The sequence below is a fragment of the Crinia signifera genome, chromosome 4 (genome assembly GCF_055691185.1).
Source record: "Crinia signifera chromosome 4, ASM5569118v1, whole genome shotgun sequence".
Taxonomy (NCBI): domain Eukaryota; kingdom Metazoa; phylum Chordata; class Amphibia; order Anura; family Myobatrachidae; genus Crinia; species Crinia signifera.
In genome coordinates, this window is record NC_139220.1 from 95,946,836 (window position 1) to 95,974,590 (window position 27,755).

At 40.1% G+C, this 27,755-nt stretch overlaps 1 protein-coding gene across 4 annotated transcripts; it reads right to left on the bottom strand.

Annotated features, from left to right (window-relative positions):
- CSNK1A1 (casein kinase 1 alpha 1) lies at positions 1 to 27,755 on the bottom strand. Of its 4 annotated transcripts, none has more exons than XM_083182010.1 (11): positions 27,198 to 27,753; positions 23,075 to 23,181; positions 17,505 to 17,631; positions 17,098 to 17,196; positions 13,543 to 13,626; positions 10,761 to 10,900; positions 9,893 to 9,971; positions 8,054 to 8,128; positions 7,373 to 7,479; positions 6,656 to 6,804; positions 1 to 1,995 (listed from the first exon to the last, which is right to left on the bottom strand). In XM_083182010.1, exons 1-11 carry the CDS (start codon positions 27,318 to 27,320, stop codon positions 1,988 to 1,990), a joined length of 1,098 nt encoding a protein of 365 aa, XP_083038136.1. In that variant the 5' UTR covers positions 27,321 to 27,753; the 3' UTR covers positions 1 to 1,987. The 4 variants fall into 4 exon arrangements, with proteins under 4 accessions (XP_083038136.1, XP_083038138.1, XP_083038139.1 ...); XM_083182012.1 differs by having other exon boundaries at positions 6,692 to 6,804; positions 27,198 to 27,752; XM_083182013.1 differs by lacking the exon at positions 13,543 to 13,626 and having other exon boundaries at positions 27,198 to 27,745.

Genomic DNA, 27,755 nt, shown 5'->3' on the forward strand with positions numbered 1-27,755 from the left:
TAATTACCAGCATTTTTAGCTTTATTATTTTGAGTTGGGCACAGGAACAAGAGAAGGGCAGTACCAGAGGACTGCTTTCCGTGTATATTTTGTGTAACCGGGTCACTGTCAAAACAGTATACGTGTTAGGCAATTATTGCAAATCAGGTTTGAGAAGTAGCTGCATGCATGCATAAGGTGCGGTTCCCAAGTCAAACACTCCAGTGTTGTGTGAGCCATGTTATGGCAAATATCAGGACAATCGCTATAGTAATCCATCCAAGTTAAACTTAAAGCCTGAACAGTACAGACCACCTACATTTCATAGTATTGGGCCCTTCTGCACCCAGGACAAAGTGTAAGCTCATATATCCTTACACTGCACAGCTTGATAGGGACCCAAATAACATAACTTCTTTAACCTGACATAATATGCATCCATGTTAAAGCTTGCGATATCCTTGGGCAGCTGATGTGATAGGAAGTGTAGTGAAAAAATATATAAGTAAAATGAAGCCTAGTGAATTCTTATCACCAAATGTCGCAGTTTGGGGATGCACTATGCATTTATGGTGTATTACAACCAAACACTGAAGCTGATGCATACTTCGATTTTGGCAACTTTCCCCATAGACAGAAAGCAAGAATGCATGCTACACCCATCTGCTGCAGCTCTTCTGTGATTAACCCTCCTCAACAGCTACAAACCCCTATTTAATAAACCAAATACCATTCTTACTATACTTTGACCGCAGGGGGTACTGTATTTCGACCCTACTAAATCTTCAGTGAAAAAGGCATTTACCTGAACATACAAAAAAAGTGAACCCAACCAAAAAAAAAAAAACCTTCAAGAACGAAGTATTAACAGATTTAAGATAAATCAGAATATGCAGCTATGGAAAAAAATTCTAATCTAGTTACAGAAACAGGATAGATTTTTCTCATTTTTAATGAACTTTTAAACAAACAAAAAATTTTCAAAATAAAAACATATCCCAGATCAGGTTTACAGTGATTACATTTCCTAAGCCACTTAAACAAGCTTTTAGAGATGTTAACTAAATTGTGACAAAAAAATGCTTCTCTTTGTACAAGTTATTTTCCATTTGCTAAAGACTAGAATTGCTATGTTGCCTTTATATTTAGATCGGCACTGTAGAACTTGTCCGTTTTTTTTTAAAAACCACAAAAGCTTAGTCTTATGATCTGCTTAAAATTGTAATCTTTGGTTAAATTGGGGACATTTACTGGTTTCAAATTCTCTAGAATTGGCAGACTATTGTATTAACAATATCCAGAACGTTTTCTCTACAAAGAGAAGCTGCTACGCCAGTGGGTCCTAATAACCTGGACCAATGCAGTCACCATTATAACCCTAACAAGGTGACAAGATTGAAAGTAAAGTAAATATAGTTACCCATGCACAGCAGGTGGCCCATACTATGCAACAGCTAAGAATGTTTTAAGTGTACAACTTAAAAAACATAGAAGTGATAAGTGAAGTAAACAGTAACAATGGAGAGCTCTTTCTCTTAGACCAATGTTGTCACAACTGTCTCTATGAAACCATTTCATGTCGATCTTCTGAAGGTGGTCACGAGCAGTATAAAGGTTCAACATGTTAACCATAAGGGGAGAGAGGAAAAGGGGAAAAAAAAAAATTGGCATATGCACAATTTCTTCCACCACTGTCAAAAGTCGGGTAACTGAACCACCCTTCCCATGCTTTCAGAGGGGTAGGCGGGAGGGAAAGGAATTGCAATAAAAAAACTGGACACCATGTTTCACTAATCTTAGTGATATTCACAATTATTAACAGCAGCTACAAGTCAGCACGTCGGACGCCGCAGGTAGCCAGTTTAGACTGAAATTAAGTTCCTTTTACACCAAGTAAATGGTCTCCCACAACAACTGGCGAGTGTACATATGAACTAAAAATCTCTAGGCTTTAAGGAAGTGACGGGTCCAGCTCGTGCCAGGTCTGCGAGGTCTTCTCCATGAGTAATCAAAACCCTGTTGAAAAGAGCAACAAAGAGGCAAAAGTTTTTTTTTACTAAACTCTATTTGACAAAATGAAGTGTTACAGAAAGTATGTATTACAAGCAAGACCAGAGCTTATCTGTTTGGAGCATGCGTGGGACTAGTGTGTGCGGAAACTAATAAGCCTGTAGACTACTAGAAATAATTCCCGAGACTACCAATAAAGGCCTCCAGTCCCAGCTCATTTTACTACAGGTAAAGGAATACCCCCTTTCATAGCAAATGTCAGGTCACACCTGGGATTTGGACACTAGTCCATCCTGGGAGCGACCTGGTATTGGCAATAAGCTGGGTCACAGACGTCGGGTGAAGCCGAGCGGAGGCGCGCCATTGGTGGGCAGTGATTGAAGTCTATGCCGTCTCCAAGCGCTGCCTCTCTCTAATGTGAACAGGAACTGGGTCACTGAACCCGGAGTACCAGTTCACACTACACATCAACCCAGTATTAATCCTTTTAACATGGGTCAGGACACCGGGTTGCTGGACCTGGGAAATTTTCAATTGTGCTTTCACACCACACCCAGACCGGAGATAATACGTCAATCAACTTGGCAATAACCGAGGACTAGGATGCAGTATAAAATTCTATTGCTAACCAAAACTCCATACTTGTTAGGCCCTTTCTGGAGAATAAAATAAAAAAACACTACCATTACTAAATACTATAAAATAGATGACCCCCAATTAAGCATTGCATTCTCAATCTTTATTCTTTTTATAGTGAAGCATTGTCCAGAAAGCTTTTTCTATGCAACACAAATGGGCTCCTAGGAAACTAAAAAGGTATAGCTGCAGGTAACTGACCCACAGAGCTGGAAGATTCCTTACTGTTGCATCAATGATACAGGGAAAGCTTTGTCTGCACCCATGGACACAAGCGCCAACATAACACAGTTGCCAAGATACCCTGACCAGCAGAAGCTGCCAGCCATCACATGGTGGTGCAAGAGTAAAAGCCTCTTGTAAGGCACCAGTGTTAGGTTTATGTATTTTCTGTACCTACAGTGTTCAGTCTAAATACTTGCCTATGCTTAATGATATATGCTAAACGCTCTATAGGTAAAGAATCCAAAATGTCAGTCTTCCAGTTACTCAAGAAATTCAGGTTGTATCAGTGTTATATTAGGCAGACTACAAACCACTAGTTTGTAACGTGTCCTTGTTTAACACAGATCTGCTCCATCAATAGTGCTCTGTATAGCAGCCTACACAAAACGCATTAATAAGCCCAAAAGTTTCAGCTAGATTTTAAACACCTTCAGATTTGTGCAAGCTTTCAGGAACAGGCAGGAGAACCATTTAAAAAAAGAGATTAACTAAAAAAAAATCAGGACAACTTCGGAAATGACAAAGCACAACTATAGAACACCTTTACAAAACGATTTGACATATCCATCAGGAAAGCTGTTGACATTACTTTCTCCCTATCAGTATTAATCCGGACTCCATTAGAAAATCAACAGAAGTTACAACGTTAGCTCAAGTCACAAAGTTTGACACAAAAGAAAGAACTATAGTCCAATATACTTGTTTGCAACACCTGAAGATCTAGTATGATCATGACATTCTCTAAGTTTCCTGAACATTATCTGTACTTGGGGTAAAGGTGAATGCAATCATCACTATCTTATATGAAGTTTAATCACACACTACACATGATACTGTCAAAATGCCATTACTTTGTTAATCACAGCGTAACACCTGCAATGTGGTATATTTGTAAATCGGGTTTGGGGAAAAAAACAAAACACCTGAATTCAAAGTGCTGATAACAGTATAGACAAGCTGAAGACACGGCCTTGTAGCATATAGACTTTGGAAATCTACAAGCAATTTCCTACATGAACAGGCTTACTGCCTCTTTACAGGGTCTGGTATGTAAAGTGATTCCAGGCCACTAAAAATGTTCCTGTTCTGAATCCTTAGTGAATGGTTTTTCCCCCATCTCCAGGTGACCACTTTATTTGCATTATTCCCAGCCCTGGTCAGATTTCCACATCCTCCCTTTGTGCAGATAGCGTCACAAGCTCACTGGCAGGGTGAGAGACCTGTGGACAGCAACAGGTTTAATATGGAGCTCCAGGCTCAGTGATCACTGGTCTGGTGGTAAACAAAAGGACACATAGAACATGTAATGAAAAACTTGGTCTTGCTCAGAAAATACACATATGCAACATTTGAACACATTCCCCCCTTTTAAAAGTAAAAGCCCCAAGACCGATTAATGGTCACAGACAAAAGATGAATGCCAAGTGGAAAATTGTGATAGTCCTTTAGTGTGCAGCATTACACTGTATTAATGCATCTCATGGATATACAGAGTTTGGGATTATATATAGACAGTAAGTAGGCGGACATATGGTCAACACAAGCTTTTATTTCCCCAATGCTTCATTTACCATCCATGTGAAAAACACTCTACTGTATACTGAGAATAGTAACCTATCCAAAGTATAGCGAGCAAAGTGGATTTTTTTAAAACTTCACTTACATATAATTAAAACATACAAAAGTACTCAAGAAACAAAATTGCGTTGACCACTTATCTACCATATGGTGTTAACAGATTTGACGATCTTGACCCGGCTACACAGATGCCAAGAGTCACAAACTAGTCACTCATGACATCTATAGTTTGGTGGTTACTACTTTTTGGTGGTAGCATTTTGGACCTTTCCTAGCTTTTCTGAAGATTCTGATGGCTTCTAGATCTGTGTCCTGTAAACCTAAAATACAAGTGACCCTATATAATCCTTTGACATTGCCATGCAGCAGAGAACAATCTATAGAAGTGTAATTCACTAGACCAAAGCAGTCGTTGGGGTGTTCTTTAACAGCTTTGAGTGACCAGGGGCTATCCCTTTTGGAAAACCATCACTTAAGGTGCCCATACACATTACGATAAACTGCGTGCAATGCGACGCATTATCGGGCAGATCGCATGCGATTTGAGTGTTATGCAATTCGCAGGCAGTACAAAAAGTATGTGTGTGCTACTACATCTACTGTGTGATGGGATGACCACAGGAACATGCTCCCCATCGCATTGCAGCTTTTCATCGCAACGTGTATGGGGGCCTTTAAGCTATACATTTTTCTTCTCACACCATCATGAGGTGCAAGCAGATGCTTTTGCCTTCCTTACAAAGTGCTTTATGTGGCCAATACCCTGCAAACTGGCCACAAGAATATTCTAGTCGCCCAACCGAGTACTAGTCAATTTAGATATAAGCTACAAGCACTCCAAAACAATTGAATTCCACGCTGGAATCAAATATCAAGTCAATGGACCTGCACTAGTCCACTGACTTGCCAATGTGTTCTCATATCCAGCCTCAATAGGCCATGCAGCGCAAATGAGTGAGCAGTCAGGCTCCATGCAGCGCTGCAAAAAATAATAATCAGGCATCTTATATGCCAAAAAGGTCTTTGTTGTAATGCAATGTGACAAGGATGCATGAAGAGATTGTGCTGGCTATGGATAAATCATGGGCAGAGTGAATGGATCACACAAGGCTCAATGTGGTTGGCTCTAAAACAACCACTTGCATCAGTCCAACTGATCTCAAGAGGTTTATTGGGAAATTTAGTGTCCCTAGACAATGAAAACATCTCCCACCATAGAAACCCTTAAAGTGCCCATACAAGCTGTGTTAATTGGATGCGGTTTGTACTACATCGCATGCAATTTGCGTGCGATACGATCCGAAGCTAGTTCAAAAAGTATGTGCAGCATATATTTTTTGAACTGTGCGATGGGATGTCCGCAGTACTGCACACTGCATTGGTATGGGCACCATAACACATCCAAAGGTTCTTTAAAAAATAAAATAAAAAGTAGAGCATTGTGTAAAAATAAGGCAACTTGTATTTTGCTGGTTCTTCAGATTTTCTAATTTAAATGCTAACCGAAGTAGCGTTTTTTAATTGCAATCACAGCAACAATAACACAAATAAAGGTCATCGCTACAGAGATAGAGGACCTATTAATATGGTCACTATATTAAAGCAAACAGGAGTGCACCTGAACTCTTAGAGGTTTTAAGGGCTGAAATGGGATACATAATATTGTAAGCCTCTAAGAGTTTATAGGCAAATCACAATTTTCCACAGAGTTTCACAGAAAAGAGTCCACCACCACATCCTTACTAGCATGATGCCAAAGGGACCTGAAGCTGGTTACAAATCCCTTTAGCATCAAGGGCAGAAACACATTTAAATATATGGAAATAAGAGGGAAGGCTGAGCTCCCAAAAATCCTTGAAGTGTTAGGTCCAGGAATGTGAACTAAAAAGGCCTCCACAATCACACCACCAGATACTGGTACCAACAATTGGAAAAGGGAGTTAATGCATGAGAGAGATGCAGTTAAGATGACCCGACATCCCAGAAGATGAGAGATTACTAGATATTGATACACAAATAAGGAAATTTAAATTTAAAGTTAGTAGTCAAATTTTCCAAGGACGTCTTTTTTTTTTTCCACTTTCCTTTTATAAGCCAAATTGATATAAAAAACACCTCCTCGATCTAACACTCTTAATTGTTTAATCTCCAAATTGAGGTTTTGTTTTTTCCCTAAATTTTTTTTTCTTCTTTTCCCTGAAACGTCTCTTGGTTCTTGGCTACTAACCTTTCATGTTACTCTTGGATTTGTCAGTTTGCTTGCCTGTGGGGGTTTGGGCTTGCTGGCCCTGCCCACTGGAGGAGGCCGCTTGCTGAGCTGCCTTCTGCTTCAGCATCGTCCAGTCAAACGTGTAGTCATATTGGTGGTTTAAGGTTCTGGAAAAGAACAAAGTTAGCCAGTTAAAGATTTGGCTCTACATAAAAGATTTATACAGATACATATAGCAATGTCCTACATTACACTGAAGTATGAGCCACATCAGTAAACATTCAGTGATCTCTCTTAATTAGCTTTTAAGCTGCTAAGTTCCACCGATATATTAGATGCGATATTTGGCAATATATCGCATCGATATCGGCCGCCGTGAAACTACACAAGTATCCCTTAAGCCTATAGAAGATCTGTGGATTACCTTGGAAAGCATTCTATCACTGCTCACTACAAATTATGGATGGAAGAATGGGCGAATATTTCCCAATGTAGGTACAATTCTATCCAAACTTACTGATGGCTATTAGCAGCAAAATTAGGCAAAAAAAAAAAAAAAGGATTACATTTAAAGGGCCGACTACTTTTAAAAACTTTTTATTTCCTTACATTTTCAGAACTTTTTTATTCCCATTAGTTGAATGTTTTATGGCAAAATGTGTGAATTAAGCTGGAAAATGTGGGCCGATTTTTTTTATATTTCGCTGACAAAATACAATTTTTAGAACTACAAACCTGAACAGAATTCTGAAAAGCTGCCTCAGATACATGTAGTCTGGTGCCTCCTCAAATCGCAATCCCCGACAATAATTAAGATACATAGCGAATTCTGCTGGAAATCCCTGTAATGTAGAGCATATAACGAGAACTTAGACTTTAAAGTAACACAACATAAATCAGTGAAGTAAGATTCCTAGAGCAAAGTTTAATGTTTCCAACCAACATAAAACCATGTTAAAAACCAGCTCAGCAGGCAGAGATGGTAAACTGCAAAGTTAGTGTTTTTTTTAGAATCACTGGGAAAGGTTGATTAAAGGGCACAGCCAGTTTTCTTTCTTTTTAAGCAGGTTCAAAATGTATTCCCAAGGTCTTGTCAATGAGCTCAACTGCTACATGTTGATTTTTAGAAACCCATTTTAAATACCCCTAAAAGCAGTTGTGATCGTCTGTCCTAGCAGCTGTCAGTGCCAGGTGCCCGATGGAACAATTCAATTGTTGCTCCATTTGGGTGCAAACAGCTGAGGGTGCTTTGTAGTGACAAAACCCCCCAACAAGACAAATCAAAAATCGAATATCAACCCCATACCTTCCATCACTTTCGATGGGAACTATGGCGCGTATAAACAAATGAATTGTCCCAAGTATACTTTCTGTGCATCGTTCGATAACTGGGTCCTTATGTAGCCGTAGACTTACCTTACACAAAACCTCAACAGGAGTGGACATCTTCTTTTCACTGATCTTTTCGTACTTTTGTTTCTTGGTTGCAGCCTGCGGAACATGTGGTTCACAATATAAAAATGTTGTGCAATACCAGACTAAATTGGGAGGACAAGATCAAAAGCAATCAACAAGCTTCTAAACTGAATAGATCTACTGCACTTCCAAAAATGGGAAAGTACACAATTTAACACAACTAATGTAATTTGTACACTTCCATAGAAAGTCCTTTCATAGGATATAGTGTTTAAGTAGTAATAAACACCTCCGTATTTCTTGCGGCTCTGATACTATCGCAACTGATTTACTGCTTATTATTCTAATTTTTTTAATTCAGAAGCTAAACTGAGCAGGGGATAGGACATTAGCTTATGTCAATGTAATCTACACAGATAAAATAGGAGTGCTAATTAGCATGGAAGATCGCAGCTAATTCTTGGCCTACTTTAAATTATATAGACACAAATACAGCCTTTAGCCTGCCCACAAGCTCTGGGTCTTAAATAATACAATAATCAGCTAGTAGCCACATCTAAAGCCCCTTACACACTATACGATGAGGGCTGCAGCCGATATAGCTGAAAATATTGGCTATGGCCAGCATTGTGTGTACACACTGAACGATCGTGGTAAACTGAACATTGGTTATATAGACAAAATGACCTGCATGTACAGCTGAGAGGTAGGTAGGTGTGTGTGTGTGTGTGTGTGTGTTATTAATGATATGAGGAAGTGTGCATAATTAATGATATTGCCTGTACACACTAGAAGATAGTCAGATCTAAGCGATATCATTTACTACATCCTCTAGTGTGTATTGGATTTAAGACGCTGCAGTGGCTCAGACAATAGCATGCAGAAAGAGTCCTACCAAATAATTTTGTGAAGCAGAAGCTAAACAGAGGGAGTAAATGTATCAACTTGTATAGTAATACAGTTGTTTAACAGCTGATGAGCTGCCTGCTAGGGTTATCAATACCATAAAAGAAACAAGTTTTCATAGAAGCTTAGTGAAATAAAAAATAAACTACATAAAAATGTCAAGCACATTTCCAATGCTTCTGTTTTAGGGAATAATAATAATAATAATAATAATAATAATAATAATAATAAAAAAAACTCAAGGTGAATATAGATAGAAGAAGCTCAACAGTATGTTCTGTAGTTACCAGAAGACCTGTAATTATGTACTATTTGTATGTTAGTAAGTCATGTAAATGTATGTAATGGATGTTGTATGTTTTTTGTATATGTCTTTTTTTTTTTATAAACAAAACCAAATAAAGAATATTAAAGAAAAAAGAAAAAAAAAAGCTCAACAGTAATCACCTGCACTTTACAATGGATGAAAGATGCCATAAGTTTGAAACCAGTGAAGGGGTATGACCCTACTGAAAACTGTAGCAATGATATGCTGCAGCATTAAGCAATGTCTCCTCTTTAACAGGACCACGTCAGGTTTCTGGTATAATAAGTTTATAAAAGGGGGAAGTAGCCCTCCAGCTCCTTTTGAACTACAAAGCCCAGCATAGCACAGTTTTGTTATTAGGTCATACTAGAACTATGGCCGGGCATGGTGTGATGTGCAGCTGGAGGGGTGCATGATGAATACCACTGATCTACAAGTTTGCCATAGGCAGCAATAGCGCAGGGTATAAAGTGGAATAACTGCAGCAAGATGCCAGACTTAAGAGTCACAAGCATTTATATACGCAATAAAGATAAGCCAGAACTCAGAATGAATTCTAGAGAATACAGGAAACATTGCATTAAATGAATAACGCAATAAAGCCAATATCACAGTCCATGGCCTACCTTTAGTCCCTGCCAAGGAAGGCTGGTCCTGTTGAAATACATTAGCACATATCCTAGAGACTCCATATCATCACGGCGACTGGAAAAAAAAAATACAAAGCATATGGGTAATGTATCACAAGTACATTATATTGAAAACCGACAGATAAGCTTTTTCCATACAGATATACCAGATGTTGGTAACTGGCTCAAGTCATTAGCTGAGACCGCATATAGCGCACGCGCATACATATTTTACACTGTCCACCCACCCCCCCTCAATCTGATATTCAAATAGAATTTAACCTAGGTATAAGAAGTAGCAGCAGAAGAGACTTGTGAAGCTGCTTAGAGTAGGATCAAACTTAACTTTAAGTAGGCTATAATGCATATAAATTGTTTTAAAAGCTAAATATTTAATCATTTATTGCAAGAAAACAGTATTTTGTCGTCAATTCAGAGGAACAAAATGATGTCATATAACAGGTTGTGATTGCTATACTGTAAACCAGCTTAAAAGCCCCCATACACTCTGGACTGCTTCTATGGAAGAAGTTCCATCCAATTCCTTTAATGTGCCCAGGACCCTCCAGTACTTCTGCATGTAATGTTACCTACCGCTGGGAGGGATTGCGACCCATAGATCTTACGTGCAGCATGTATGATCTTTGGCTCTGATGCAATATTTTGGGCCGATTTAATCAGATTTCTCGGCACTGGGGGTAATCGGGCCCAAGTCACTTAGCATATGGGGGCCTTTACTATAACAAATTAAAAGCAATTACACTTTATTTAAGCAATTCAGGAGTTTTCATCCATAAATATACTAAAAACCACAATAAATAATGCATAATATATTTGTGTTACTTCATTCCCAGAAGCTCATTACCTCTGCTCAATTCCTAAGTGGGCATTGATACTAGCGTATCGTGCTGTGCCAGTCAGGTTTTTGTCTTCTCTGTAAGGTATGTGCTGCCTTGTTCTGTTGTCTCTGTACTTTTTGGCCAAACCAAAGTCTATAAGGAATAACTTGTGAGGAAAATAATCAAGTGTTAGAAAGTGGATGATGGAAACAGGGAGGTTACAATGTGGTTAACACACATGCTTTGACCATTATCAAGATGACAGAAAAATCAAAGAAGAATTCTCTGAAGTCAGTTGTAAGATGGTCATCAAGAATTTACAGCCTGCACATACACTGTTAGTACACCCCCACAGCTTACTGCAAATACGCAAAGTAACTTGTTCGACCAATTTCCAGTCCAAGAACACATTGAAAAAAAAACCACAATACTTGACCAAAATACAGTAGTCCACAAAACCTGTGGCAAACAGGAACAATTAGCTTAAAGTGTGTATTATAACTACATGAATAAAAGGGGTGAGGGTTTTAAAAGGAAATCTTCCCCACTTAACTGACAAAAACAGCAACGTTCCAAAACAGTCTTCCACCTGACACCATAGCAGAAGCACTGCTTAAGGCAAATTTTTAGCAGTACTGGGAAGGATGTTAAACCTATGGAGACACCCCAAAACAACTTTCCAAGAAACCCACTAAAAAGCAACAATGACCAAGCAGTTTTACTGCTCACATGATGAAGTGGTAAAGGAAGACTTGTGGAAGGTCCCAGAAAATAGCAGGAAGACCTTAAACCAGCAATAAAAGCTTTGGAGCTTCTTGCAATATGAAAGAGAACCAGAATCTCCAATGATAAATTTAAAAAAGGTGCAAGCATTACAGTACGCAAAACAAGGTAGGGTTTTTGTATTACTGAACTGCTGATTATCGAAGTTACACAGCAAGCCGTACAATATTTGCTATGGAATATATTAAACATCTGTACATTTAAGATGTCAAATGGATTTCAGGTAGTTTACTCCATACACAATGTAACAGGACAAGCCAACTTTTAGAAATTCTTCATTAACAAAGCCACACTGCTCAAGTAATAACTGCAGCCTCACTGCGGAAATACAAAGAATCCAGACTACTTTCCAGTGAAAACCAAACATAACAGCAACTGACCAGACCAGAGACATTTTCCTAACACACATGACGAAATGACAAGACTACAAATGTCATGCTGCTCTACCCCCCTGCATGAACAGGTTGCTTCTGAACAATCTCTTGGCTCACCGACACCTTATTTCACTTCATTACACTTTGCACACATTAATAAATTCATGAACAGCATTGTTGCTTTCTACAATGTCAGTACAGAATATTTAGTATTAAACAGCATGTCCTATATTCAGTATTAACAAACACTGCCGTACATTACAATGGAAACTAATCATTCAGGCATTTCTGCTCATTGACCCACTGCGGGTGTGAACATGCCCTTATTAAAATTAAACCAAATGCATATAGAGCACAGCTCTTTCAAAACAGTACTTCACTAGTCCCTCAGCATTCTGTAATAACTAAAATAGAAAGCTAATTTATTCCAGAATGGAGCAAGCTCTCTAGAGAGGTACTTTGAGCTCCCCACTAAAAAGCTAATTTAAACAGGTAATGGGCTTAATTGGTCAAAATCATATTTGCAGGTTATTTCTGAATGTATTTTTTTCTAATAAATTTTTATGGGGCATAATTTTGATAAAAACTGAGGACTACAAAACAAATTTTTTTGAGGGGATTAAAGTCACAATAACATTAGTGTGACCCAAACGGAATATCCTACCAATACTGGCCAGTGATCTTGTACAACTAGTCATTCATATGGACACAAGACAGGGCTGTAAGGTATTTAATACAATATATTAGGCAGGGATGGACAATCCCTTCTGAGCAGTTAGATATGATTTTGAGCAGACAGTAATTGCAGGGTGTGCGGGGGTGGAGGAGTACACTGCATAATGAATTTGTCTGTATAGTTGTCTTAAAAGAAACTCTAGAATCCACAACCAAGCCCTGTAACTCAATTGTAATTTACATGTCCTGTCAGCAAGACAGGTGCTATTTAAATTTAACAAGCATTGGTCGGAAAGAGAATTCATACAGTGTCTCAATACACCCGTGAACCTGCATTCCAAAACAGAAATCAGACCAGTAATATGAACAATGCATGCACAAACTGCTTAGATTTTAAAAAGGAACATACAAAAGCCGACAGGACAGATGGACAGCGTCCTAGAGATTGCAGATAGGATCTGACCGCTAAACATTGGTCAGTACAAAAACCATAACACATGATGCTCAACAGTTACATATGACCAGCATACAACAGCAAATGAAAATGTTGTTACAACCCCTAGTTGCAGTATATCCATTTGCCGTTAAATTGATAGAATATGCTTATTACACTATATGCAACTGCACCGATGGGCCGGAGCACCCTGCTCTCAGAAGTGCAGGGTGTCTTTTCCCAACAAGGTTGTAACATGGCTTTGTTTTCTCCACTATGTAGCATGCTCTTATCCATGTTGCACCAAAAAAAGTTATTTAAAATAAATACAAACATTCAGCAATTAATAAGGAAAAGGCCAGGAAGAAAATTTCTTAGTAATGTTACATGTTTGCCAAGTATGTCTGAATAATGCCAACATAAGAGGTGCTTGGTCAAGGCCTTGATTGTTTAGTTAAAATATGTAGAAGGGAAAAACCAAGGATAAAAATAAAAAGCACATGAATCTAGGGTGGAAGGTGGAATAGGAGACAGTTTTCAGACCTGGTTTAATCCTGAGAAAGATGGGTCCTGAGAAGTACTAACAGTCATGCTTCTTTTCCTCTTCCCCACTGGAGATTCGAAACACTGAACAGACAATAGAGGGTGGCAGTGCATCAAACAGTATTGCTTACATTGCAACAATTGCCGGCGCAGACAGGCAACACCGAGGCGGTAAACAGGGGAGTCAAATGCCATCCTCCTTCCACCAAGCAGCTAATAATTTGAGTATACCCCACCCAAATTGATCTTCCAATTGAATTTTTTTACATTTACAAAAAGGCCATTTAAGGTCATGACACTGTCCACTCATTGCCAAATGGCAAACCCCAGTATGTTTTAGATTAGGAATGGAAATACATCACTTCAATGGCAAAAAAAGCTAATCGCTCATCTGCAATGGAAGGAAATTAGGAAGCAGCTTTTTCATTCCCAAAATGCCCTTCCTCACCCACCCAGATAATTTAAAAATAAAAAATCTTCAGTAAGGAAGAGGTGCACGGCATTTTGTCACCTGACAGATTATAGCAATATAAGCATGCAGGGCTTGTTACTATAGTAGAAATCCGGCATTTAAAAAAAATTAAAAATAAATAAATTATACATTAAAAACCCCACCCCTGTAGGCTAAACGATGCTGGAACAAGATTACCAGTTTCTTTCTTCCCAAAAGTATCTCTAGGAAGGGCTGCTCATTACTAGCATGAGATTTAATAGAAAGGTTATTCCTTTACAAAAAGTAACCCACCCCTCAAACAAAACGAAATCCAAACAAAACCCTTCAATAGTAAAAGCCCGAAGCTTGGATTTGGGGTCTACTCAGGTTAAATAAACAGCCAAGTCAGCTGAAATATACTGTGTATATTACTTATCATACAGAGAAACAGGTCTGGGTGGTAGAATTGCACACAAGGTGAGTTTAGGAATTTAGATTGTACAGGAAAGGATTGGGTGGAATGGGTGCTGGGTAGAAACAATTATTTCTGGGAACCTATCAAATTAAAACTCTGTTTAGGAGTGCCCATTGCAAGTGCTTACTACAAGTTTGCTGCATTTGTTTTTAATGATATCGGTACAGTGTAATTGGCTTAAGTTTGGGTACACACCAAAACGACAGCCCCCTCCCCCCACCCAGATAGTGTGGTTGAATTCTTAGATTGGCCGTACAGAATATACAATGTAATGGACGGTATCTGACAGACCATGCAGCACGGCTGACCAAACTATGTTGCATGCAACCAGTGAGCGCTTGCAATTGGGTACAAGATGTAGCCAATTTGTCTTTCCCAATAAAGCAATCATCCCAATATATTTCCCACAAAGCTTCAAAGGCCCCAGGTTTATACTTTAGGTGAAAAACTGTAGCCAATTTAAGGAGTAATGCTAAGGAGTGGCTAAGTCACCTTAAAAAGTGCTTTTTTCCCCCATGTCTGGATGAATTGAACCTTCAAGCTGTGTGAGCTTGGTGCAATAGAGTAGTGTGGGGGGAAATTCAGTACTAGCCATGAAAAGGTCTGTGCTTGTCAAATGTCCCAGTTCATTGCATTAGAAAATAAGGGAAGTTAAGATACATTTGGGAAAGAGGGGACACTAGCAGATGCAAGTTCTTTACCCAAAAAGGAGAAGGAAGAAAAGCTATACCCAAATTCAAAATTAAAGGGCAACCATCATGGTAAAATTATAGAACCATTAGATAGAGAGGGGGGGGGGGGGTTTGTTTAAAAATTGCAATTGATTGTTTGGCTACTTGTTTTGACACTCATCGCTGAGACATTTAAAACTGGGGTTGATTCAATTCAGGGCAAAGTGAATATCACGAGGAAGGAGCTCCGGGAGCTATTCAATTCTGCGTGCTGCTATGTAGGAGAATACCGGTACTCACGACTTAACAGGGAGTGTTGTAAGTATCAAGTGAGTACATACAATCATTTGCAAGATTTACACAAAACATTATCTAGGTAACAAAAGCTAATTTTCCCCAAGATAGGTGCCCTTTAACCATAAATCTAAAGGAAAAAAACCCACATACAAGAGACAAGAACAGACCCAGTAGTAAAATAATAATGGTTACACATTCAAGGAGGCTGAAACACCTCAACAGGAGCCTAGTTTAACTAGAATGTTCTGGCCTCAAGTTGGCATTCATACAGGCAAACAAAGGTAAACATTAGCCATAACCAGATAAATTTAAAAACAAAAAACACAATTGGCAATCTTGCTAAGACATCTGTTTATTCAGAGACGTTGTCCCCAGTTAAAGTCTGAAAAAAAAAATGCACAGCATGCTTATTTGTTTGCCAATTGCTGCCTGTCTGCCCGCTTTATACATATTGGCACTGTCAAGGAAGCACGTTATGTTAAGTCAGTAAATTTAATGCTAAAGGAAAAAAAGATAAAGCATGCAAAAAAAAAAAAAATTATATATATGATTTGCAGCAGTTTATCAATGGGAGAGCTGCAATTAAAATGAGGTATGCAAGGTATCACAGAAAAAGGTTTTGCACAACTAAATGTCACATTTTTAAATTTGGACAAAATAAAGTTCTATTAACTGTGTTTTGTTGTTGTGGAAGCTAAACCGTTACGGTTTTGTGTTCTTGTGTGCCAGAAACAAAAACACACAAATGACATTCCGGATGTTGAGAAAATTATAAAAAAAAAAATATATATATAAAAAAAGTACAATAAGTGCAGCTCACAAACCTAAATATCCAGCATTGTTCTCACCAACACAACCATTAGGACGTTTTTTAGTGGCTGTAAATGCGCAGAAACAAACTCCTTAATGGTAAATGAAATCTCTTGCACACATCCATAATGAGAGCACAAGATCCAGGAGAAGCCTTTGCCAAATCAGGATACAATGTAGACTTGCTTTCAAGAGGACAGTAGTTTATGCATAGCCCATTTTAATCACAACTCCATTGATCCACTTAGTATGTATTATAAACCTAACAAATTAAGAATCAAGGAAAAGCTTCATATTGGACATTTCACATTTGTGTAATGAGCCCCATACATCAGCAATCACAATTTATGGATTTCCAGATATTGGGATTTTTGGGCCAGATAAATGAATTTTACAATCTATCTGACTTTGACACACATTACAGATTTATTTCAGTGATCGGCAGATTTTTCCATCTAAAGATTGCATCTTCATATCTGGAAATTGCCCAATAAATTGCTGTTCATAATGTAAATAGATGAAGATGACGAATTGGGAACGCCCACACATAAAGATCTGCAGATAATACCAGATTATTAAACATGTTTAAAAACCTGATTAAGCAATCGATTGGCGATTTTGATTGGGATTGCCAAAAGGGGGAGCCCACACATCTAAAATTAATTGTGGCAATCATCTCCATATCTGAAAATTGTCCCAATTAATTGCTGATGTATGGGGCCCTTATAACAGAACTGATATATTTAGCACAATTTCTTATGTGAAAAATTAGTCACAATTAGCAAAATTAGTTTAGCACAACATGAAAAAAAAAAAAAAAAAAAAAAACAGCAAACATACAGTTAGAGGCACAAGTAAATTATACCAACCTTATTACAGTGACGTCCGATGCCCATTAGGAAGTTGTCTGGCTTAATGTCTCTGTGTATAAAATTCTTTGTGTGGACATATTCAATTCTACTGATCATCTAAGGACACAAAAGCCCATACATATTCAGAAAACCAGCCAAGAAAGCATTAATATTTTTGGATATACAGTATTATAACAAGGTGAAAAAGTATTTAAAAAAAAAAAAAAAAAATTTTGTGGGAGTAATATTTTATTAAATTACGGTGCTGCATCTCAATTAAATGACCACATGGGTCCAAGCACCAAGACCAATGATTCAGCAGCCATCAAAAATAAACTAGTCAATTGAAAACCTTTAACTATGGCACTAAAATCTTCATGCAGAAATCTGCTCAAATAGCCCAATTGAATGATTTTGCACATTACCTGGTCTGCTAACATGAGTACAGTTTTCATTGTGAACCTGCGTGAACAAAAATTGAACAAATCCTCAAGACTTGGTCCCAAAAGATCCATGACTAGAACATTGTAATCCTTTTCTTGTCCATACCACCTAAAAAGAAACAGAAATTTTTAGCATAAAAGAAAAAAAAATGTAATTGCAAACTCAGTCAACAGAAGGAAGTAATATGGATTAAATAAAGAGCTAAAGTGGATCAGAATCGGCGATCTTCACAATTCTAATTTGATTGTTCTAACCACTCACATCTAAGGGGGTGGGGAATTCAATTGTATTCAGCACGGCTGTGTAGTATATACCAGAGTATATATTACAATTGGTGCTCCCGTTCAGACATGAATGCTATGCACACATTTTTGTAGAATTGTGCAAAAGCTTATGGTTTGGTGGCCTAACCAGAACTTCATATGAGTTTAGCCACTGTATGAGACAAAATGCAGAGCTTTCAGGTGTAAAAACGACAATATTTCTAGTGATAATTTAATGCAGCAGTCAATGAGTTACGGTGGCTTTTAGTTTTCAGATTGAAAAAGTTGTGAGAAAAAAAGAAAGAAATTTAAAAAATAAAAAATAAAAATAAAAAAGGTAAAAATGTTGAACCTGCCCTTGGGAGACATTTAAATAAAGTCTAGCCAAAGACATGCTATTGCTCAGGTCATTTTCTCGAAAAAGCTTACAAATGGGTTAGTTTGTGGAACACACATTTGGGGGTGTTTAGAGTGTAAAAAAATAAAAATAAATTGTGGCTGCAGAACACTTATAGGTTATTCCAATTGCATATGCCTAATTTTCCACTGTTCCAATAAAACTACAAGGGCTGGCTTCAGATGATTCAGGGCTCCCAATGCAGCTATTCAAATGTAGCTCGGCTTTTGCACTTATTGTTCCCAGCACACTAAATTCAGCTCGCACCACCTATGGCAGGGGTGGCCAAACCTGTCCTCAAGATCTACCAACGGTGCATGTTTTCCAGGCAACATGTGGATCTATAGTAGGAAGGAATGCAGCATGTTTTAAATGTGATAGTTAGCAATGACTGCAGCTGTGCACCAGCTAAGTAACCTGGAAAACGTGGACCGTTGGTAGATCTCGAGGACCGGTTTGGCCAGCCCTGACCTATGGGATGGTGAGCTGAAATGCTCGAACAGTCACCCGTTTGGGCATGCGTCGCACTCATAGTTCGGTTGGGTTTAGGCACATAGCTAAACCAGACCTTAATGGGCATGATCAAATTGGCAATTTGAATATCGCCCCATGATCTCCTGTTGCTTTAGATGGGAGATCGGGCACAATTAGTCATTTGAATCCTGCCTCAAGTGTTACTCATTTCACAACTTTTAGTGGACAATTCAATTCCAAAGTGCAAATTACATTGAGCGCCTCGGAACAATTTAATTTATCCCTGCTACGGCGACTAGTCCAGGTGAGAAAGACATTTGCAGTTTTAGCTGGCCATACATCAGGACAACAAGCATCACTTTAGAGTTCGCTCACAATTTCCATGATAGATCTTGTGTGTGTTATTTGACATAAGATCTATTGTAAGATCTGCAACTCCCAGCATACTGGCAGTTAGCAGCATCTTCACATCTTACATGCAGCACACTTTATCTGAAGATAGACATCAAGGCCCGTGGGACCACGCATTGTAAATCAACACCTCAAGAGGTACATAAACCCGCCGCCGCCCACCCCCCCTCCAAAAAATCCCAATGCATTGCACGACCTGTTGAAACTATGCGTTACTCAGGCCTGAATCATTCTGATGTATGGCCAGCTTTAAGCAGCTTCTCCTGAATCAAATGCCCGGAGCATCGCTACCAGCACCTGTGGCCTGCAATGAGACCATACTTTGTGTGAGCAGAAATGAGAAAGTTGCAATCTCAGGGCTTGCTGAGTGAATAGCATTGCTCCTGTGCACTTAACCAGGGAGCCAAGTACCCACATAAGAATTAAACTACTCCCAAAACCCTACATTCCTTTGCTTATGGTCACCAACAACCATGTATATTCTATACTAGCCAGTTTTTTTATGGAGGGGAGGGAAATTTTTCATCACAAATCGCACCATGGACCAACTCAGCACACCACAACCACTGAATTGCTCCATAAATGGATTCCCCATGCTAGAATCTTAACGCATGCAAACTTCAGCTAAACCAGGAAATTCCCAGTAAGTGATCAGATCAATAAACGGCAAGGCACTGATCTTGTGGAAAGCATTGAGCTACCATTTGTGTAATGTATTAGTAAGGATGAAGCTGCATAGGATTATGCAATGCCATGGAGAGGAAATGAAAGCAAGAATATAAAAAAAATCCAATACAATCAGGGCCTTCATTGTTTTAAATAGCTTTTAAAAACACAAAAGGGTAGTTTTAACAGCTCCTCTCTCCTGAACAATGATCCCCAGTCCAGTTGCTCCCAAATTTTAATCCGTGCACTAGAATATTTTTCTGGTCTTTCTGACCATAAACAATTTGGTTTGGTCATGGCCAGGTTGGGAATAGCTGCCCTCAATAGACAAGTGCCCTTTCCAAAACCGTGAATGTAAAGTTGAGAACACCAAATGGGGTCATTTCTATTCAAATTTCAATTTCAATGTGCTGTTATGTAGGAAAAAGCCGGTATGCCGACTAGAATCAACCAGAGTGACTACTAGATCATTAAAATGTAGGATAAGTCAGAAAAGAAAGGGGGGGGGGAACCCACAGACCATTTTTTCCAAAATGTACAGATGGCTGTATGCACTGCACTAGGCATCCACAAAACTGTTGTGACACTAGATAGTAAAAAAAGATTTGTCTGTCCAGAGAACGCATAGCACAAAGTACAACTTTACATTAGTGCAGAAGTGACAGACATACCTGTATTCCCCACCCTTCTTACCTGGACTGAGTAGGAGAACAACGCTGCTAACTGATGAAGGGAAGGAGACTGCAGGCAGAACCCATATTTACCCTATCCATCGTTTGGCAGCATTGTTCTCCTACTCAGTCCATGTGCCAAAGATCCATTTGTGTGCTTATGGGCCCCCTGTACCTATTCCCATTTTATCTTCCTTTTATTGCTTTTTCAATAAACCATCATTGGAGAATTATTGAGTCAGTATCTAGATTTGGTGTTCTTTTTGGATGCAAAAGAAACCTTGATGTGAAAATAGGGATTATATCCTAGGCCAGTACTGTTCTAATAAGCGTGACGTGATTTATGAGGTTGGAGTAAAGCTACCTTGATGTGCATATAGGGACCAGTTCCCAGGTCAGTATACAACGTATGTGGCATCTTTCCTCCTCCTTCCTTATTGTTTGGGGTTGAAGACTATGGATGTGCCGTAAAAAAAACCTTCCCAAGCACATAGGCACCAACACCAAGGTCGGTTTGGTTCCATATACTTAACATCTGGAGCCTGAAAACACTCCATGGATGTTGGCCACATACGAGATTGAATTATCTACCTCAAACATTTTGCTCTGGGTTACTACCTATTGTTTATCTTGTAAAATTTAGGGGGGTATTCAATGTTTGGCGTGCTCCCACAGCCATCTCCCGACGGGGGAGATGGCTGCGGGGCACTATTCAATGCTGTATACAGCATTGAACAGGGGTTCTCGGCAGAACGAGCCCGACATCACAAGCTGTCGGGCTCATTCTGCCGAGAATAGCCGGAAAAAGGTGAGCTCCCGGCCGGAACTCGTCTATTTCCGCCCTCAACTAGTGGCCACACCCCTTTCTCTCCGCTCGGGACATTGAATCCCGACCGCCAAGCTCAAGTCGAGCAAGTGCGAGAACGGGACAGGGGCACGGCTGCCGAGCTTGCTCGACTGCCGTGCCCTTGACATTGAATACATCCCTAAAGGTTTGTGAAACACTTAGATTATAATAACTCTGTAAATAAATTGTATTTGTGAAAGCTTCTTTAACATGACCTTACAAAGGTACAGGAAAATTGCTGGGCAATATAAAAAATTGTTCCCTTTAATCCTGCTAATTTTAGTTGAGTTTGTCGATAAGTGGCTAAAACGCGACTCGTTTCATCGCTAAACTGGATGACTTTTTGCTCAGCCCACCCCATATGAACCCACCGCAAAATGTTGTAAATTGTATAGAAATCCCAGTGGTGTGGTTCCAACAGTGCTAACATTTTGCAGACTACAGCTAAAAGCACATGAAAAAGATAACATAAGATGCAAGTTGCCATTGGCATATCAAGTAACACAATTTTAGTCCAGTAGGCTGCAAGCAGAATCAATCTTTATAGCGGTGTGGCCTGCTGATGTTGGCATGAAAGGGATTAACAAACATCTATTCCAGAAAAATTACCAGCTCAACATCAATTGTACATGTAGCAAGCCACTGCATAGAACATTACTTACAGTATATGAATGAGATAAAACAAAGCCCTATGTTACACAAATACTGAATTTAAGCAATCGCCAGCCCATTAATTGAGTTAGCAAAGAGGACCTGAAACTGCTTCCAAGAGCAACAGTAAACTGAATAGTACTACATTTATATTTGGGCTGAAATCTTTGTGCCCAAGAGTACGGTTGACCATACATGCATTACGAATTTGTAGAACTTTTAGTTACTCAACAGACCATCTGAATGTCAATGTGTGTACAACCAGAATAAACAACCAGCATAATCAATGAGTAAAATGAACAAACCCATGCAAAGTCCTGGTTAGTGCACCCAAGCAGCTGACTTTTTTGCAGATATCTGACCACCACCTCAGTAAGCCGTGAGGAGATATCAGTCCTACCCAAACAACTGAGGGGGCTCTGTTAAAGAGAAGCACTTGCCACATCTACATATATAGTCATACATGCAACACACATGGTGAAATCGTGTGCACCCACCACACGACTCAGACACCTGCAGCTCACTGAAAAGCATTAGCTGATGCACTATCAGTTGCAGGTGCTATTTGCTACGCCAAGCAGGCACTAGTGGCCATAGATTTGAATGTCTTTTGCCATCGAGTAGCTTCTGCCATCTAGTATGTAAACCACTAACAGTGGCATGTGCCTATTTCTCACCTGGTATTACATTCCGAGATATAGTAGGGGTAGGGGCGATGCAACTGTTTTTGCATGCCAAATCTTTGGCTAAAGTGACAGGAGATCAGAAGGCGCAATTCGGGGGGGTTTTTTTTGTTGTTGCACTGAACACACCCCGACAAACAAGTTTAACCGAGTGAAATAGCTAAAACTGACTAAAGTGCTGGGTGCAACATGGAAATTGCCATTTGGTGTCAAGAACGATGTTTTGCACATTTATCTTCCTATTATTGAGAGCTGTGAGGAATTGCTCTGTTGAACTCCATCTAGTGTCAGATGGTGCAAACAATTGAATTCCCCCCCATATAACTGAAAAGTAGAAGTATTTGTGGCATGTGCCTCTTCAAATGAACAGCTGTCAGACACCCATTGCTAACAGGTTCGGTAAAAATAACTGAATTCTCCTCAAACACAGTTAGGCTCTCTAAAGTACAGAAGTCTAATTATCAGGCATAAAAGGTAAACATGCTTACCGGATGTGTGGGATACCAACTCCGCCTTGCAAAATCTTATAAAGTTTGCTCTCATACAACAACTGGGGATGACGGGCTTTCTGTGACTCCAGCTTTACTGCAACCTCCTGCAAGATGAATAAAAATGTAAGTGGACATACAGTATAACTTCGTTCTGAACTTAGGAGAAAACAATTATCCACCTATGGGCTACTAATTTATTAAGGACATCAGAGTATTGGCAAACATGGTTGCATGGAAACCCCTCTTCCTCATAGCATGGCCAGTGACCATTGCATGTAGTATAATGGGCAGAAAGAAGCTGTACACAAGTCTGCCATGTAGGTGTCTGGATATAGGGGCTCAATCACACAATTAAGAGAATATGCTAAGTGGTTCACCATGATCATTAGACTGCATATGTCTGAAGTACTGTAAACTACAATTTTGTTTGGCGCATACAATAGCTGTTACATGCTAGATCAGCATCATTCTTGGGCTGGTGACAATTGGTTTAAAAAAAAATCAAACCCCCCCCCCCCCCCCCCCCCCCAAAATCCTGCGTTTGCCTGTGAAAAGGAGGTCGCTCAACCTGCATTTGACTTTACCTATACTAATGACTAATGACTGTTGCATAGAATACAAGTTTAAAATAAAAATGTAGGAGGAACTAGAACTTTATTTTCCCAATTCTATTTTATGGAGAAATGCTAAGGATGCTGCCTAGAGCACTCAAACTCAGATGTTTCACAATAACTCAGTATTATGAAGAGAACAGACAATGCTTTGCAATCAATGTATACCTAAGCCAGCAAATTGTTACATCATATTTATGGGGCTCAATCCCAAAATGAGCAATTGGGAGGAGTTGTTACTGCAGTGCAGTTGAAACGCAATCATTGGCACCGCAACAAGGCCCAATCTGGTCATGAAATTCATACTTAGATGTCTTCAGTCTGAACAAAGGATACAGGAGGAGTTACAGCAGACCTGGCCAACCTGTTGCTCTACAGCTGTTGTGAAAGCACACATCCCTTCACGACTGTCCACAGTTTTAGTGTTTCCTAAATGGCAAAAATTGTGAAAGGGCAAGCCAGGACTTATTTCACAAGAGCTAAAGGTTGGCCAGGCCTTAACTAAAGCAAAATAAATGCCATGGGTGGACAGTCCAGCTCACAGCCTCCTGAGGTATGGAGAGGAAATGTGGGCTATGTAGGAGGTCTAGCTCAAAAAAGTATTTTAGACCCTTTGCACACCTAACCCCAGGACTAATATGCATGCACAAGTGGCACTTGTCCACATAACGTTTGGGCACCAACTAAACAGTTGGATTCCCACTAGGGAATCAAATACGATTATCTGAAAACTTTGGATACAGGTCCCAAAATGGAGACTCTTCAGTGCTGTGGCTAGTAGCAGTAGGTTAAAATTAAGGACTATTTTCCAATAGCGCTGTGTTAGACATTGGTGAGAACACATAAAGGGGCAAGATGTACTAAGCTTTAAAAGGAATATAAAAGATAAATAAAACTACCATGTTAGGCTGGGTGCACACAAAGCCAAGCGGGACTTGTTCAGCGCATGGCCGCACTGTGAACACATACATTCTACTGTATGCGTACTTCTCAAAATGTGGTCATGAAAACTTCCTGTCATAGCGCAGCATGCTGGGCTTCAGGACCACTGTATGTGTGGGTGGCAGCAGAGGAGACTTTGTAAAGGCTTCTTCCGCCCGAGTCCCTCTTGGCAGCTATGGGTGGTCCCAGTCTAACAGGCTGCGTTTGAAAAATGACTGCAACTTTATTACGTTTTGCGTGATCGAGTGAAGGGAGCCATTGGAAAATATTCCACATATCCAAAAGCATTGACTTGTCATAACAACAAGTATACTGAGACCACAACAACAGAATGTTATTTATTTACAGTTTCTTATATAGCGCACACAGATTCCGCAGCGCTTTACAAAGCATAATTAGGAGCAAAAACACATATCAAATTACAGTACAAGACAGTTTAGGACAAGTACATGGTAAAAATGGATAGTTGCATCATGGGACAGGACACTGAAGCAATCATCAGAGTGGCAGAGGTTTATATATTCTAAGAAAGGCACAAGAGGAGAGAGGGCCCTGCCCGTGAGAGCTTACATTCTAAAAGAATGTTATGCAGCAACCCACAGTTATTGGCAATTTGGTATGAGATACTGGAACCAATGGGATTCAAGCCTGAACAGGTTTACATAATTTCAATAGAAAATAAAGAAGCCTGTATTTTGACATCCGTGGCTAAGCTAGTTGAATTAAAATGAAGTTATCATGGAGAATGAAAACTGCAAGGCCATGAATGAAATAAACTTAATAGTTATTAGCCATACAGAGAAAACATTGGTCTAGATTAGGAACCGGTTAGGTAATGTTGATACTTCCTGATTAGTCTGGTCTATTGGAGACATGGAGTATAAACCTCAAACGAAAGTTTTTTCACGTTGAAAGCCACATGTGGTTTCTACTTGTATTTGTCATATAGTAATGATCTAAGTATTATTTATACAGTACAAACCATATTACATGGAGCTTTACAAACTTACATTGCCAGTGGACCACAGTCACTACCCCAGGAGCTTATAGTCAAGGTGAGTATTTCATAAGCAGTGGAGAGAGATAAAGTACCAACTACTCAATGTCATTTTTCTAACAGTGCCTGAAACATGGCAGGTTGGAGCCAATTGGCTGGCACTCTTCGAAGCTTAAGTAGACCCTCAAATTCTATGACACACAAACTAGGGCCCACTTAGTCACCTGATGGATATGTTTGGATTGTATAGGTAAGCCAGAAAGTTATGCTGGCTACACAGACCATCTTTCCTCCAACTAGTTTAGTTGGACTGAAAATCTGGTACTGTGTGGGGGCAAATGCCAATAAGCAATTTGCTTACAAACTCAGGTGAATGGACAAAAACATTCAGTGAAATTGTTTAAATCAAATAGGTGCAACTATAGTATATTGTCCGAGTGACAGTTGCTGTCCATATTCCGATTTGGGAAACAAATTACTTAATTACATTTGCTCCTATCCAGTACCAAATTTGTATTCCATCCAACTAGTTAGATGGTTGAAGGAAAGTTGGTCTGATGTGTGGCCAGCATTAGTCATGGGGTAAACATACAAGAGATGTAGGGTGAATGTGAAGTGTTTCTGAGAAACCATTGTTCACAAATGTATGCATCACAACCCTGGATTATGGCTGTTTGTACAATGCTATAAAGAGAACATATGAGTAATCTACCAGGAAAATGAGCTCCCATCATCATACCATTATAAAACAAGTTTCACAGTGACCCAAATAAAAAGTAAATCTCAAAAGAAAAACAAAATTTGCAGATACAACCTTAAAATAAATTGAGATTTGGGGGTGTTTAATATCAGACTTCAGTCATGTTGTCTGACTCACATAGGTGTGAGCTAAGAGTATTGTTACTGGTGTTTGTGCCAACAGAGGCTACCCATGGAACCTCACAGCTAATGTAGTGACCACCAATGACAACAACTCAGTGCTGCTGTAAAGCTTGAACAGCATTACAGGCAATTTAAACTCTCAAAACAATCCGTCCATAACAGGTTCTTCTTCCACTTCTGCTGGCAGCCCCACCATAGGACAGAGCACTGGAAGCCATCATGCACAAGTGTAGTTGCATAGAGTCACCAGACATAAAATATCATACATAAGGAGACAGGAGATAAGCCTCTGGCGTACATAGAACAGTAGCCTCAGCCTAAAGGGGCTTCATAAAGAGAGAATAGTTTACAAGGTGACGCAGGGGCTGCAGCTGGCACGTCCCCATGGTGGCAATATCAGTAACATACGTGTACAGCATGAGCCCCCCCCCCCACACCCCGGCCAGGTAACAGCGCACAGCAACACCTCCCTATAGGGGAGCGAAGGCTACATGCGGGTTACAATGGGCCTAAATCAGGTCATAACATAGGATTTGTGGCAGTGAGTAAGACAGGGCAGCCGCCAGCGTATAGCCCGGGACAGGCGGTGCCCGCACACCCAGCGGCGGGGCACACACACACCGCAGCGCACAGGGCAGCGTGCGGCCGACAGGGGGCGATACTGTTCGGGCTCCTCGTTAGTCGTTACCTCGCCATTGGTGATGTTGATCGCCAGGTAGATGTCCCCGAAGGAGCCGGAGCCGATTTTCCGTACGAGCTTGTACTTCCCGCCGACTATAAACTCGGCCTTGGAGCCGCTGCTGCTCGCCATGATCCACGGGAGGAGGTCACGGGCGACCCCGGGTAGCTAAGAGCAGGCCGTATAGGAAGCGAGCGGAGCCCCGGGGCGAGGGCAGGGATATTCCAGGGTACCCGGGGGCTCGGTCTCCGGACTCTTTGTTCGGGATGAGATGACCGGGAAGCCTCGCAGCCGTTCCCCTCAACCTCGCTGACCCTCCGCCCTAGCTAAGTGCGGCCCTGCCGAGCCTCCCGGTCCCTTCAGCGCCGGGTGCTGTGTGCTCTTCCCTCCCTGTGTCTCTGCCGCAGCCCTCCGCTCCTTCCTTAGGCCGCCATCTTGTGTTCTCTTCTTCCTGCTCCCCCCCGCTTTCTCTCCCTCACCACAAAATGCCCTCCTCCGCGTCGCAGTGCACCCTGGGTACAGAGAACAGCCAAGGGGAGGGCGATGACGTTGCCGCCAAGCCGCGTC

Bases quoted from the DNA above. Each gene is read 5' to 3' on its own strand.
- CSNK1A1 (XM_083182010.1), bottom strand. From the start codon at position 27,320: ATGGCGAGCAGCAGCGGCTCCAAGGCCGAGTTTATAGTCGGCGGGAAG. The intron at 7,480-8,053 runs GTAAGTCTACGG...TCTACATTACAG, and splicing joins CTGTTGAGGTTTTGTGTAAG to GGATTTCCAGCAGAATTCGC. The intron at 6,805-7,372 runs GTTTGTAGTTCT...GTTCTTTTCCAG, and splicing joins CTTTTCAGAATTCTGTTCAG to AACCTTAAACCACCAATATG.